Genomic DNA, 13,280 nt, shown 5'->3' on the forward strand with positions numbered 1-13,280 from the left:
TACCTGGGAATGGGTGTGGGGAGGGTGGGACAGAGCTCCAGGCAGAGAGCTCAGGCCAGGAAGTGAGTGCAGCCCAGTGTGTTGAGAAAAGTAAGGGTCCTGATGGCTGGAATGTAGAGTGTGCCCCTGTGAGGGCAAAGCAGGGGAGGTCCAATGCGCAGCAAGCTAAGTGGGGGCGCATTGTGTCCCTTACATGCCCAAGAGCCTCATGGAGTCTGCCAAAAGGCTTTAAGCTGGAGAGCAACGGCATCAGAGGCTTCAGGAAGGAGGGTCTGGAGAGGGGCAGGGCCGCAGAGGAAGGCGCTGCTGTATCCAGACAGAGGCTGTGGTGCCTGGGTCAGGGGGAGGCTGGAGCGGGTTTGAGGGCTATCTTGGTGCATTTGATGAGCTTGAGGGCTTGGGTGAATGTGAGGAGTGACTTCCATGTTTCTGGGCAGGGTGGCTAGGTGGACGGAGGTGCCATTTCCTGAGATGGGGGCAGTGGAGGAGGAGCCTGCTGGGGGCTTGGGAGCACGGTGAGTTCAGTTTGGGGTACAATGAACCAGAGTGCAAGTTTCTTGAAGAGTCTTCTCTGCCTTATTCACTCTGGGAATGAATACACAGATACACAGAACAGTCTTACACATTTTAAGTAAATCTTTAATACTTGAGTACGTGAAAGATACCTGTATTATTATAGGTGCCCCATGTATTACTATTCTTAAATGTTTATTTTTGAGAGAGTGCGAGCGGGGGAGGGGCAGATAGAGGGAAGGGGGGACAGAGGATCTGAAGTGGGCTCTGCACTGACAGCAGTGAGCCTGATGTGGGGTTCGAACTCATGAACCTTGAGATCATGACCTAAGCCAGAGTCGGGCACTCAACCAACTGAGCCACCCAGGCGCTCCCAAACCTGTATTATTTTATATGGAGAAATCTAGGAGGCAGCATTGGAGCTCAGGAACTAGAAGTGGGTTGAGGAAACAGATTCGCGTGGTCACTGGCCTCTACTAGTAAATAAGACCAGAGTAGACGAGATGCGCAGGCAGAGTGTGAGGCCTGGGAGGGAGGCTCTGCACACGGTGTGGAGAAGCAGCAGCTTTGAAGGACCGTGATTGTCTGATGTGGCTTCTAACCGTGATCTTGTCCTGCTCCTCTTCCCTGACCTCTCAGACTCTCCTCTGTTCTCCTTTGCTCAGTCTTCTTCCTCTTACTTCCTCCTACCCTTAACCGAGGGAACCAAGCCCTCCTGTTTCTCAAGCCAGGTCTTCTCCCCAGACTTCAAATGCAGATGCCAACTGGACCTACTAAGGGCAGTTGGCAGTTTAAATACAGCAACCTTCACTGAGCTCATCACCACTTCCCCCAACCAATGCCTTCTGTCTCTCTCCATGATGTGGAGTGAGGTCTCTCTCCATCACTCACCTTCCAAACAGACACTTCAGATAGTTGTTTTCAATCTTGAATTAGAAGCTTGGTACAGATTGGGTCTGTCTTCTTTCAAAACTTGAAGGAGCCAAGCAAGTAAAGATTTCTCAGTTAGTTCCCTCAACCTGATGTCCTAAAGCCACGGCTAGTGATTTCTTGGTAGAACAGCAAATCAGCCAGTAAACTTAGGGTGCCTGGTGTTTTTCCATCTCTTCCCTGGCTCAGTGTTCTTTGGGATAATAACACTTTTTAATGAATTAAGGAACTTATCCAAGAAGTAGTTACAAATTCTCGAAAAATTTAGGGACTTCCCAGCCTAGGCACTGGTCTTCATTCTGGAATGTCAGAACCAAACAAGCAGTCCCAGAAATGGTCTGATTCATTCTATTAATTTATGAGGGCAGAAACTGCAATCCAGAGAGATTTTTACTAAGAAAACTCACACAGATGGATAAGAAATCTGAGGGCCTCTGGAAACAATTGCTTTCACCTGTGCTGCTTAGGGATGCAAAAACACACTTCTCTTGAGCAGGGGAGGGGTAGAGAGAGAGGGGGACACCGCATCCAAAGCAAGTTCCAGGCTCTGAGCTGTCAATACAGAGCCCGATGCAGGGCTTGAACCTATGAACCACAAGATCATGACACGAGCTGAAGTTGGGCACTTAACCAACTGAGCTACCCAGGCGCCCCATATTATTTTTAACCCTGGGTCAGCCTTCTGGTCCCTTTTTCTAGGCTCTTTCCCTGCTGCTTTATCAGAGGGCTTAGAAAATGAAGACTAATGTTGACACTGGCCCAAGTCTCATGTAAATAAGGAAACCCACATCCCAATACAAAGACCTTGACCACATTGGCCTCCTTTCCATTCCTCCAGCGTCCTGCTCTTTCTCACCTCAGAACCTCACTGTTCCTTCTCGTGGAAGTCCCTCCTCCATCTTCCCAAATGTTTGCTCTGTCTCATCCTTCAGATGTCAGCACACATGAGATCTCAGAAGAATGCCCTCCCCAGCCCCTGTAACCTGTAACATACCACCTTGTAGTCTTTCCTCCATAGGATTTATCTAGTTGTCTTGTTTGCTTATTCATTGCCTCTCCCCTCTCCCCCCTGCCCCAGAAAGTCAGCTCGGTGAATGAGGGACCTTGTCTTGCTGACTGTATCCTCAGAGCCTGTGGTAGTGCCTGTAGGAGGGGTGAATAGACACTTATTGAGTAACAAGTGACATCTCTCCATCAGTCTGAGTGATCTGGAATGATTCTGTTGGTACCGTGAGTCATACTTACAAATACACCCAAGGTGTATTTTCACTATTTACTGTGCAGTTCTGGGAACTGCTTCCATCAGGCTAATCCCTCCCATGCTGCTTTCTCCTTGGCACAAATGTACTGACTCTCTAGCGTAAATTTTAAAAAACGCCATTTCTTTATTTACCACCAGCAGGACTGGCCTGCACGGGGCAGTGGATGCTCTGGGCTCAAGGACGTGTAGGATGTGATGAGGAGATGATGACTGGGAGGCTGTTTTGAAGGAAAGGGGGTGGTCTGCAGGCCAGGCCCAAGAGCCCCCCTCAGATTTACTTCTGGAAATGGGTAGACCTTAAAAAGGAGTCGTGGCAAGCTATGGCCAAGCCGCCAATAAGATTAAGAAATTCTTGGAAGTCCAGTTGCCCATCGGAGTTGGTGTCAAGTTTCTTCATCATGCGGTCAAGGACACCAGGGTCCTTCTGGTTCTGCAAAGGTAATAATAACCATAATGATGATACTATTAATGGTGCCTGACCTTGTACTTTCTAAGATACTTTCAGTTATGTTGCTACATCTCATTCTCACAAGAGTGTGAGGTACAGGCTAGGGGTTAGTAACACTCCCACTTCCCAGACACAGTGACAGACTCAAACAGGGAAGTGACTCGCCTAAGGGGAAGACCTGTGCCTGGAACCCAAGTTTTCTGGCTCCCATTCCCGGGTTCCTCTGTGACAGGGGTTATTCAGTGGTATAAAAGTAGTGGCACACTTTTTCAAGTGTCACCTGCTACTCCAGTGTACAAACTGCACAGAAGTGAAGTGATTTGAAGTGGAAAGAAGACGCAGGCCCTGATCTGCCTCATCTTCTACTCCTCTGAGCTCCCCACACATATACACACTTACAGCCACTAGTTACACTGGCTGTTTAAATTAGGGACTTAGAAATCTGTCCTTGAGTGGCACCTGTGTCTGGTGGCTACCACACTGGACTGTGCAGATAGATACAAAACATTATTTCCAACATCACAGAAAGTTCTATGGGACAGGGCTTCCCTAGAAGCTTTGGGATGGAGAAATCAAATTTGAAAACTATCCTTTTACACCACTTACTGTTTCATATGCTCCTTCCCTAAATGAAAGAAACAAATCAACATTCCCTGGGTCATGTAGTTTGAGAACTTTGATCTTTAAAACACACCATGTTCAAAGAAAAGAAGGAAAGGTCCTTGAATGGTTACTCAGAGCTCACTTGAGGCCTGGGGGCTCCGCCTCTGCCGTGCAGGTCCCTGGCTTGGAGTGAATGAAGAGGAGGCAGGGGTGGGGGAGTCAGTTGCTGGGCCCTCACTCCCAGCCATTTTGTCAGGGTCTTGTTTTGAGCTATGGGTAGTCTGGGGGAAGGGGCTGGGAGCAGTACCTTTGTGAAGGCAGCCAGCTCTGTATTCATGAAGGTTAGGAACTCTGTCTTGGAGAGTTTGGAGCTATTACCATCCTTTCCAGCATACCTCTGGAAAACAGCAATCAGAGACTCGATGCACCGCTCAGTCTCAGTAGGGCTGGACATTTTTGCCTTGAGAGAAGAAAAGTCAGGGTTCAGACAAGGGCTGGATGCTGGAGAACACTCCAGAGAATCTCATACCTTCATTTTGGGCCAAAGGAGTTTCCTAAAAGACTAGGCCGTTTTTTAGGGGGCAGAAGAGCCCAAGACAAACACTGAAGGTCACATTCCATGAGCTTCCCTCCCATATCACATGTTTATTCTGGGTGAAATATAGTGAGGGTACACATGGAGCACGTGGGTGTGTCTAAAAGTAGTAGACTGGGCGCCTGGGTGGCTCAATCGGTCAAGCACCCAACTTCGGCTCAGGTCATGATCTCACAGTTTGTGGGTTCGAGCCCCACAATGGGTTCTGTGCTGACAGCTCAGAGCCTGGAGCCTGCTTCCGATTCTGTGTCTCCCTCTCTCTCTGTCCCTCCTCTGCTCATGCTCTGTCTCTGTCTCTCAAAAATAAATAAACATTAAAAAAAAATTTTTTTTTAAAGCAGTAGACTGGATGAGTGTGACTGTGGCAGGGTTTACTTATGTTTCTAGAATCTGTGGGTAAACATGTATAACTATACACCCACAAATCCATATGTGCACCAAGCACTGTTTGGAGATTAAATAATTTCCTATTTTCTTTTTTTTATATTTTTAAATTTTTTAACATTTATTCATTTTTGAGAGACAGAGAGAGACAGATCATGAGTTGGGGAGGGGCAGAGAGAGAGGGAGACACAGAATCTGAAACAGGCTCAGGTTCTGAGCTCTCAGCACAGAGCCTCATGCGGGGCTCAAACACGTGAACCTTGAGATCATGACCTGGGCCAAAGTTGGATGCTCAACCAACTGAACCACCCAGGTGCCCCAACAATTTCCTATTTTCTAAGCAAATATAGAGGCTACTGTGATAAATGAAATTCAGTTCTTTTTAAAGCAATACCGAATTCCTGGGACTCCTGCATTTTCTAGAAGAAAACTAAATGCATAGTTATTGTGTGTGGGGTGGGAGATTTGGGAGCTTTTTGGATGTTCAAAAGCAGCTTTCATATTGAAGGTTAAGAATCATTAATTTTTAAAAATAGACCTACCCTATGACCCAGAAATAGCACTGCTAGGAATTTACCCAAGGGATACAGGAGCACTGATGCATAGGGCCACTTGTACCCCAATGTTCATAGCAGCACTCTCAACAATAGCCAAATTATGGAAAGAGCCTAAATGTCCATCAACTGATGAATGGATAAAGAAATTGTGGTTTATATACACAATGGAATATTACGTGGCAATGAGAAAAAATGAAATATGGCCTTTTGTAGCAACGTGGATGGAACTGGAGAGTGTGATGCTAAGTGAAATAAGCCATACAGAGAAAGACAGATACCATATGGTTTCACTCTTATGTGGATCCTGAGAAGCTTAACAGGAACCCATGGGGGAGGGGAAGGAAAAAAAAAAAAAAAGAGGTTAGAATGGGAGAGAGCCAAAGCATAAGAGATTGTTAAAAACTGAGAACAAACTGAGGGTTGATGGGGGGTGGGAGGGAGGAGAGGGTGGGTGATGGGTATTGAGGAGGGCACCTTTTGGGATGAGCACTGGGTGTTGTATGGAAACCAATTTGTCAATAAATTTCATAAAAAAAAAAAAAAAAAGAATCATTAATTTTACATGGGAGGAAACAAGAGCCATGAGAAGGGAACTGACACAGTAGAGCCACCCCTAGAATTTCAGCCTCCAGGTCCCTATCTGCAATCCTTGGTCTTTGTTCCTTCTTCCAGATGCCACTAATTCTTACAGGAATGGCCAGAGGAACTTCTCTGGTCACTTCAAACCACAAAGGTTGATCTCAGGAAGAGAGCTCTCAGGCTGCCACTCATACAGCTCCCCTGGCATCTACAGAGCCGGACCTCATCAGTGGTTGCACCAGGAGGAGCTGGAGGGTCAAATTCTGTGCTGGCCTCTGCCTTCCTTACAACAGAATTCTTGAGGGAAATTTTCTATTTTGCAGAGTCTTCAGGTCATTTCTGCCTTCACCTAGGGCCCCCTGGTGGTTCAGACATCAACTACAGGCTTTCTGGAAAAGTTGCCAGCCACACCCTTCCTCTCAGGCTTTACTAAACTTCAGGTATTAATAATGATCTTTGCTTGGACGGTGACATTTACAATTAGCTTTTACCCCTTAATTTGGTCTTTGCATGGACTTCCTGGAGCTCAGAGCTGGGACCCATAATTAACATGCTTCGGATTGATCCGAGCCCTTAGGGGCACAGCTTTGGGCTCCTTCCTTCCTCCCCGCTGCCCCGGCCGCCCCAGGCTTTTCATCTGCAGTGTCTCCACGATGTGTTTTACCAGCCTAGCTGAGCTCACTGCTGCCCTTTGCAGGTGGGAGCATCTGTAAAGCCCTGTCCAGAGGTGGGTTCTAGTGAACTCTTCTGGAGATGGATTCTTTCCCAACAGTCATGTTGTTGGAATGCTTTCTTTTTTCTCAGAGAGAACTTTTTTTTTTTTTAAGGAAAGAAAAATGTCCGGGGTCTGCGAGTGAAATAGAATACCATAATCTAGAAACAGAGTTTTTGCACAACAGTCTTCCTTATCAGGACTAAAATTTCACTGTCTTAATATGTCAGATGACAGGAAGAAGGTCAGCTGGAAGGACATGCCATATAGGGTAGAAGATTCCAGGCTGAGGATTAAGGGCTTTGTGACCTTTTTCTAGGCCTACAGATGCTCCTCTGCCCCTTTACCTTGGGGAATTCTGATTGCTTTGCTTCTCTAGTTTCAAAGTGGCTTTCTGCTTTATTGTTTTTTTTCCTCCTTAACATCAGGACTATAATTTAGACCATTTTTTTCCCCTTCTTGAAAACTGTTGCTATCAGCCACACATGGAAAAAATTAAAACCTCTGTATTTCTTCTCAGAAGTAATTTTCCAGAGCGAAAGAAAGAAACACAATTACCGAATTACTAAAATGGAATTGTAAAATTTGTAAAGCTGGAGAGTGTTTGGGAGATGGTTCCAGAGAAGGGAGGCCCAGAGACAGGAAAGCTTTGCTCAAGGTGAAGCAGAGAGGCTGAAGAGAGGAGAACAAGATCTCCTGCCTGGAGGCCAGCACTCCCCACAGCTCACTGCACCCTCACAGTTGTATTTGGCACCACGATAGGAAGGAGAAAATGGTGTGAGGTAAATGGATACAGTGAAAGAATTTTAAAAATGCATTGCGAATACTCAACATTTGAGGAAAGGGGGTTAGAAAAAGGAATGTGAAAAAGAAGTAACACTTGAAAGATTCCAGCATTGCTGTTGTCTTTCTTAACCAAAGTGCTTCCCCCAGCCCCACCCTAGCGAGGATCCATGGAGGCATCCACCTTCCTTCAGGGCAGTCGTTCCCAGTCTTCACCACCTATTGGTGCTGGGTCTGCCTTTTCAAGGTTCCTTGGGACATTGTTATTCCCTTCTTGCATGGAAAGGAAGGAGGGAAGAGTGGGCAGGAATAAAGGCTGGCAAATGTGTTGTGTAAAGGGTCAGATGGTAGATATCTTAGGCCACTGTGGTCCATGTTGTCTCTGTCACTCTTTTGTAGCGGGACAGCAACTACACAGACAACTCATAAGTGAACGGGCGTGGCCGTGTGCCAATAAAATTTTATTTATGGTCAATTAAGTTTGATTTTCGTGTCACTTCAGGTGTCACAAAGTATTATTCTTCTTTTGGTTTTCTTTCAACCACTTAAAAACGTCAAATCCATTTGTAGCTTGTGCAGGGGTCAGAAACCCTATTTGGCCCGCGGGCAGAAGTTTGCTGACTCCCTTCACGAAAGCGGTCAAGCAGGAGGTAGATTTTGGAGGTGGCCTAATGGAAACGCTAGAGAGAGAATTCAAAGCAGGTTGGCAGGAGCTGAGAAGAGAAAAACAGATGTTGGCGTGAGTGCCTGAAAAGGTGGTGGGTTCAAAGGAGAAGGGAAGGAAGAGGGGCTTGGCGGGGACCGGGCTCCTCCCACCGTCTGGGCTGCTTCCGGCTGGCTGGCAGCGGCTTCGGTTACAGGCTTTGGGGTCTTGGCCGGTTGCCGACAGCTTACTGAAACCAATTTTCCCCGGGGCTCTGACGACTCAGTTCTGAGAAGTGCCCTTCCTGGTCTACAAAAACAACCAGTGCTGACGGATTCCCCCCCCCCCCCCCCCGCCGCGTCCCGCCCTTTAACTTTTCTGGTCTCCCAGGCTTCCCGGAGCCCGGGGGCGGGCCAGGGGCCCAGCGCGACCCCGCGCCTCGCCCCCTTCCCGGCCGAGGGGGATCGGGTAAGGGGCGCAGCCCCTCTTCCCCCGGCTCGCACCGCATCCGCGCGGCGGAACCAGAGACCCTCTGGTGGCCGCCCCTCGTCTGCTAACACAGGCGGAACCTACGGCTGCTTTCCTTGCAGCCTCTACCCCAGTTCCCTCCCACGACTGACTTTCGCGGCTCGGCTTCCCGCTACGTCCCACAGCAATGAAGGATCAGCGTGGCGGCAAGCACACCGAGCCTTTTTTCCTGTCTTTGCGGAGGCAGACACGACAAAGGCCGGGCTTACCATGTCTGCGCGGAGCGGTCGCGGGCGCTGTGGCGGGGCGGCGGCGGCGGCGGCGGCAGCGGCGGGCTGTGAGCTCCGGAAGGCGGGCGCGGGCTCGGGGTCCGGCTCCCACCTCTCCCGGGCCCGCCTCCGCCTCCGCCTCCGCCCCTCGGGCGCAGATCCGGACTTGTCCGCCCCGCCCCGCGCGGCGCCGCCCGACTCCCGAGCCCGGCTCCCGGCCGGCCGGTCTCCACCCCCAACCCCTTCCCCACACCCCCTCCCCGGCGCAGATCCAGACCTGTCTGTCCCGCCCGCGTGGCCCAGCGCGCCGCTCACCCGAGACCCGCCGTCTCTCCCTGTCCCTGAAAGATTCTGGACTTTTCTGAATTAAAACTTCTGCATGGCGGTCTTGGGTGTGGTGTGCCTGATGTCCGTGGCTCTTTTCCGCGAACGAGCTCATTCCGGTTAGAGAGGCAGAAAGATGCGTTTAAAAACGTGCAGCACGGAGTGTGGGCCGTTATTGTAGAGTGGAAGTTCCCTAGAAGCCAGGGCTATCTATCCCTTCACATTAAAGAGGGCTAATACACGGTGGTGATTTGTGCCGAGTACCATTGTCTCAAACGTCTCCCTAACCGAAGACAGTTAAGCCCACAAAACCTCAAACCACTGCAATTAAAAACGGAGCGGTGTGAGTAGGGATTTATCTGTGTGCACTGGGCAGTGGAGCTGGAAGTCATGTTGAGAATCAGAAGCTCTGGGTTCTACTCGTGGGCCTGTTAACTTGATTGCAGTACTTTTGACAAACCTCCTCTCTCCTCAGAGTTCCATCTCCTTATCTGTTAAAAGTAGTGACGTTGCCTTTCCTGTTTCATAACATTGTTATAACTGTCCAGTGAAATGAGAGCTTTGTGAGGGCTTCAAAAACTGGAGTGGATGGTGTAAATTGCTTCCTGACATCTGCTGTCACTTCTGAGCAAATCTGCCTCTCAGCTACTGCAGACTCACATTCTTTTTTCTTTAAAAAAAAAGTTTAAGTATGTATGTATGTATGTATTTAGAGATAGGGTGAGCAGGGGAGGGACAGAGAGAGAGGGAGAGAGAGAATCCCAAGCAGGCTCTGCCCAGTCAGCATGGAGCCCAAGCGGGCTTGAACCAACTAATCCTGAGATCATGACCTGAGCCGAAGTCCCGCGCTTAACCAACTGAGCCACCAGGTGCCCCATCAGACACACATTTTCTTGAATCCACTTGAAAGCCCCACCTGAGCCCCACACTCAATAATTCAAGAAGTAACCTGCTTCTTTCCCATCTACCCCTTCTCTGCTAGTGGTACTGCCATTCTGCCATTCTTCTCCAACTTGAGAACTTTGGATCCAGGTTTTGACTCTAAATCCCTTTCTTATCCCCAAATCTTATCAAGTACCAACTCCTATCAATTTTATTTTTTTACTCTTTTGGATCTCCCCCCCATATTTTCTATTTCGACCTCCAGTGCTCTAATTTTGATTTTCAATCCCTCATTCCTCCAGTTTCTTAACTGGTCTCTTGCCCCACTAATCTGTTCTTTTGACTGTTAAAAACATATTTTCCTGACAAACAGCTCTGATCAATTGCCTACTTAGGAAGCAAACCATGACAAAAGAATGAAACAAAATGGCGCCCTATTGCTTTTTATATAAAATATGAACTTCTCAGCCTCTGTCTGGATGGGAAAAACTTATTTTACCAAATGAATGAATGAATTCTTCACTTTATTCATTTAACAAACATTTTTGGAAACCTGTGTGCTAAGCCCAGTATAGGCACAAGACATACAAATATGAATATGATATAGTGTCTGCCTTTGAGGTGGTCTGTGGATAGACTTTAAACCCTTGGTAGTTTGGGGAGTGTTCCATGGATGGCTACTGAGGTCCACAAATACCCTTAAGTTATATATGAAATTTTCTGCATAAGAGATTTTCCTTCTGGGGAAGGATCTATAGCTTTCATTCGATTCTTAGAAAAATCTAGGATTAAAAAATATTAAAGAATCATTAGCCTAAATGATTCTATATGTGAATCATGGGGCCTTTTATACCACAATCCTCTTTAAAGGAAAGCACCTCACTTATAGCCTCTGCTGAAGGGTCAGCCCCATTGGTGACTTTTTGCATGATTTGACCCTGTGCTCACTGTCACAGCTGATTGGATTGAGGCTAGCTCTGGACTCAAGGAATGACAAACCATAGAATGGACAGTAGTGGATGTTTCATGACATGACATGGAAAGATGAGCTGAGGCAACTCAGCTTCTTGCCCTTGGGAAATTGAAATTAGAAACACATAGAGAATTAGACGTTTAGAAGAGCTGAAGCTGAACATTTGCGTAGAGAGACTCATGAGGTCATGGCAAATCAAAATTACAAAGAGGTGGACCCTATGAATAAGTAGAAGCTATGAAGTTCAGAAAGAGTGTACAGAATAGAGGGGAAAATAAATGAATTACTAACTAGAAATAAAAGAAGTAGCTACTTGGATATTGGCTGAGTTGCATAAATGGTGAGGCACTAAGAACCAGAGCCTATAGTCCAACTTTACTAGTGTTCTTGTCCTTCCTGAACCTGGTTGTTCCATTTTCCTGATTTTCTGTAAGATAGTTATTCTTTCAGTAACTCTTCTGCCTCATGAAGTAGCTTGAGTGAAACCAAAGAAAAGAGCTGAACCAAGTATGTATGAATTGTCTGGAACCAGGCTGGGGCATCAGCTCCTTTGGGTCAGGGCTGCCAGGGCTGGGCAGCTGCCCAGGGTCATGCTGAGCTGGGTTCATTACCAGGTTTTCATCAAAGGAGAGTTCAGGATAGATGGCAGACAAAGGTAGATTTGGCAAAGTAGGTAAATAGTGCATCAAGCTAAAGGGCTAAAGCAGGTGAGGAGCCGAGGACAAGTGCGGGCTGGTAAACTGATGCCAAGAGACTAAAATGAGGTGCAGATGAGCAAAAGGGCTATTCAGAAAATAAACGTGGGGAGTTTTTTTATGTGCAACCTGAGCTCTGTGCAGCATTGGGTAGATTCTAAAATGGACACAATAGAGTGTGACAGACATAATAGCTGGGTGTGACCGAGGTACAGTGACAACGCTGGGGAGGAAATGAGTGGTTAATGTTGTGGGAGCAGGGAAAGCATCATGGAGAAAGTGCTGCTTGAGCTGCTGTTTAAGGATGCCTGAGAATCCACCAGGCGGATGGCCCAGTGGTGAGGCTGAGTGAAGTCAGGCAGTATGGCAGTGTTTCCAATGACAGACTTGAGCTACAGTGTGGGGTTCAAACCCACTATCTCTATGAGCTCCAGTGAGACATTTATTTGCTCTGTGCCTCAGTTTCCTCATTTCCGAGTGGAGAGGATGGTAGCGCTTGCTTCATGTGGTTGTCTTGAAGATTAAGACGTAATTCATATAAAATGCTTAGAACTCAGAGCACTGCCTTCAGAGGAAGCCTCACATGATGGCTCGTGCGGAAGTAAAGAGGGATGAAGCCCACGTATGTTCTCAGGACTTGTGGGTGGTTCCACAGTCCTACACTCTGGGTGTGGGGTGATGGTCAGTGTGAGGCAGAGGCTGAAGGGTATGAGCCTGGAGAGATAGGTCAGAACATTAAGGGCTCTGCCCCAAAATTTGGATTGCATCCTGAGAGCTATCAAGAACCACTGATGAGTCTTAAGGAAGAGAGTGACATGATGCACTTCACCTTTTGGTGTACTAGAAAATGTACCAGAAAGGAAAGAGACTGGAGGCTTGGAACATAATTGAATATTGTTGCAATGACCAAGGGGAGATGGCCATGAAGTGGGGAGGAAGGGATTGCTCAGTGCTGAGAAGGCAGAAGCAATCGAATCCATGCCCTGTGTGGATGTGGAGGGTTTGGAAGAGAGATGCAATCACTTTAGGAGAGAATAGGACTGACAACAGTGACATTTGGGTATAGCTCTTCAAATCCCTCTTGCCTCAGGACTTCTGCTGCTCTGTCTGATGTGTCTCTGGTTGTCTTCCTCGCTCTCCTCATCTGTTTTCATCTGCTCGGGCTGCCATAACAGACACCACACACTGGGTGGAGGGAAGAACAGAAATCTATTTTCTCACAGTTCCAGAGGCTGAAAGTCCAGGATGAAAAGTACTAGCCAGTTTAGTTCTCAGTGAGTTCTCTTCCTGGCTGGCAGACAGCCACTTTCTTGCTGTGTCTTCACGTGGTGGTGAGAGAGGGAGACATCTTGCTCTTCTTTTAAGGCCACGGTCCTATTGAATTAGGGCTCTGCTCTTATGACCTTTAATCACTTAATTATTTAACTGTATTACTCCTCAAGACCCTATTTCCAGGTTGAGTCACATTAGGGTTTAGGGCTTCAACATTTGAATTTTGTGGGGGAGGGGAGAACATAGTTAAGTCCATAGCATGGTCCTTTTTTTTTTTTTTTAAGTAGTCTCCACACTTAGCACGGAGCCCATTGTGGGGCTTGAACTCACAACCTTGAGATCAAGACTTGAGCTGAGGTCAAGAGTCAGATGCTTCACCCACTGAGCCA

General features: G+C 47.5%; 1 protein-coding gene across 1 annotated transcript; it reads right to left on the minus strand.

Moving 5' to 3' along the window:
• Window positions 1-2,804: 2,804 nt before the first annotated feature.
• On the minus strand, window positions 2,805-8,964 carry S100A11 (S100 calcium binding protein A11). Its single transcript, XM_043576347.1, has 3 exons — window positions 8,746-8,964; window positions 4,063-4,215; window positions 2,805-3,134 (listed from the first exon to the last, which is right to left on the minus strand). Exons 1-3 carry the CDS (start codon window positions 8,746-8,748, stop codon window positions 2,979-2,981), a joined length of 312 nt encoding a protein of 103 aa, XP_043432282.1. The 5' UTR covers window positions 8,749-8,964; the 3' UTR covers window positions 2,805-2,978.
• Window positions 8,965-13,280: the final 4,316 nt, after the last annotated feature.

Source organism: Prionailurus bengalensis, chromosome C1, assembly GCF_016509475.1.
Source record: "Prionailurus bengalensis isolate Pbe53 chromosome C1, Fcat_Pben_1.1_paternal_pri, whole genome shotgun sequence".
Classification (NCBI taxonomy): domain Eukaryota; kingdom Metazoa; phylum Chordata; class Mammalia; order Carnivora; family Felidae; genus Prionailurus; species Prionailurus bengalensis.

Coding starts and splice junctions, on each gene's coding strand:
- S100A11 (XM_043576347.1), bottom strand. Junction 3,135..4,062: donor AGCTGGCTGCCTTCACAAAG/GTACTGCTCCCA, acceptor TTACCTTTGCAG/AACCAGAAGGACCCTGGTGT.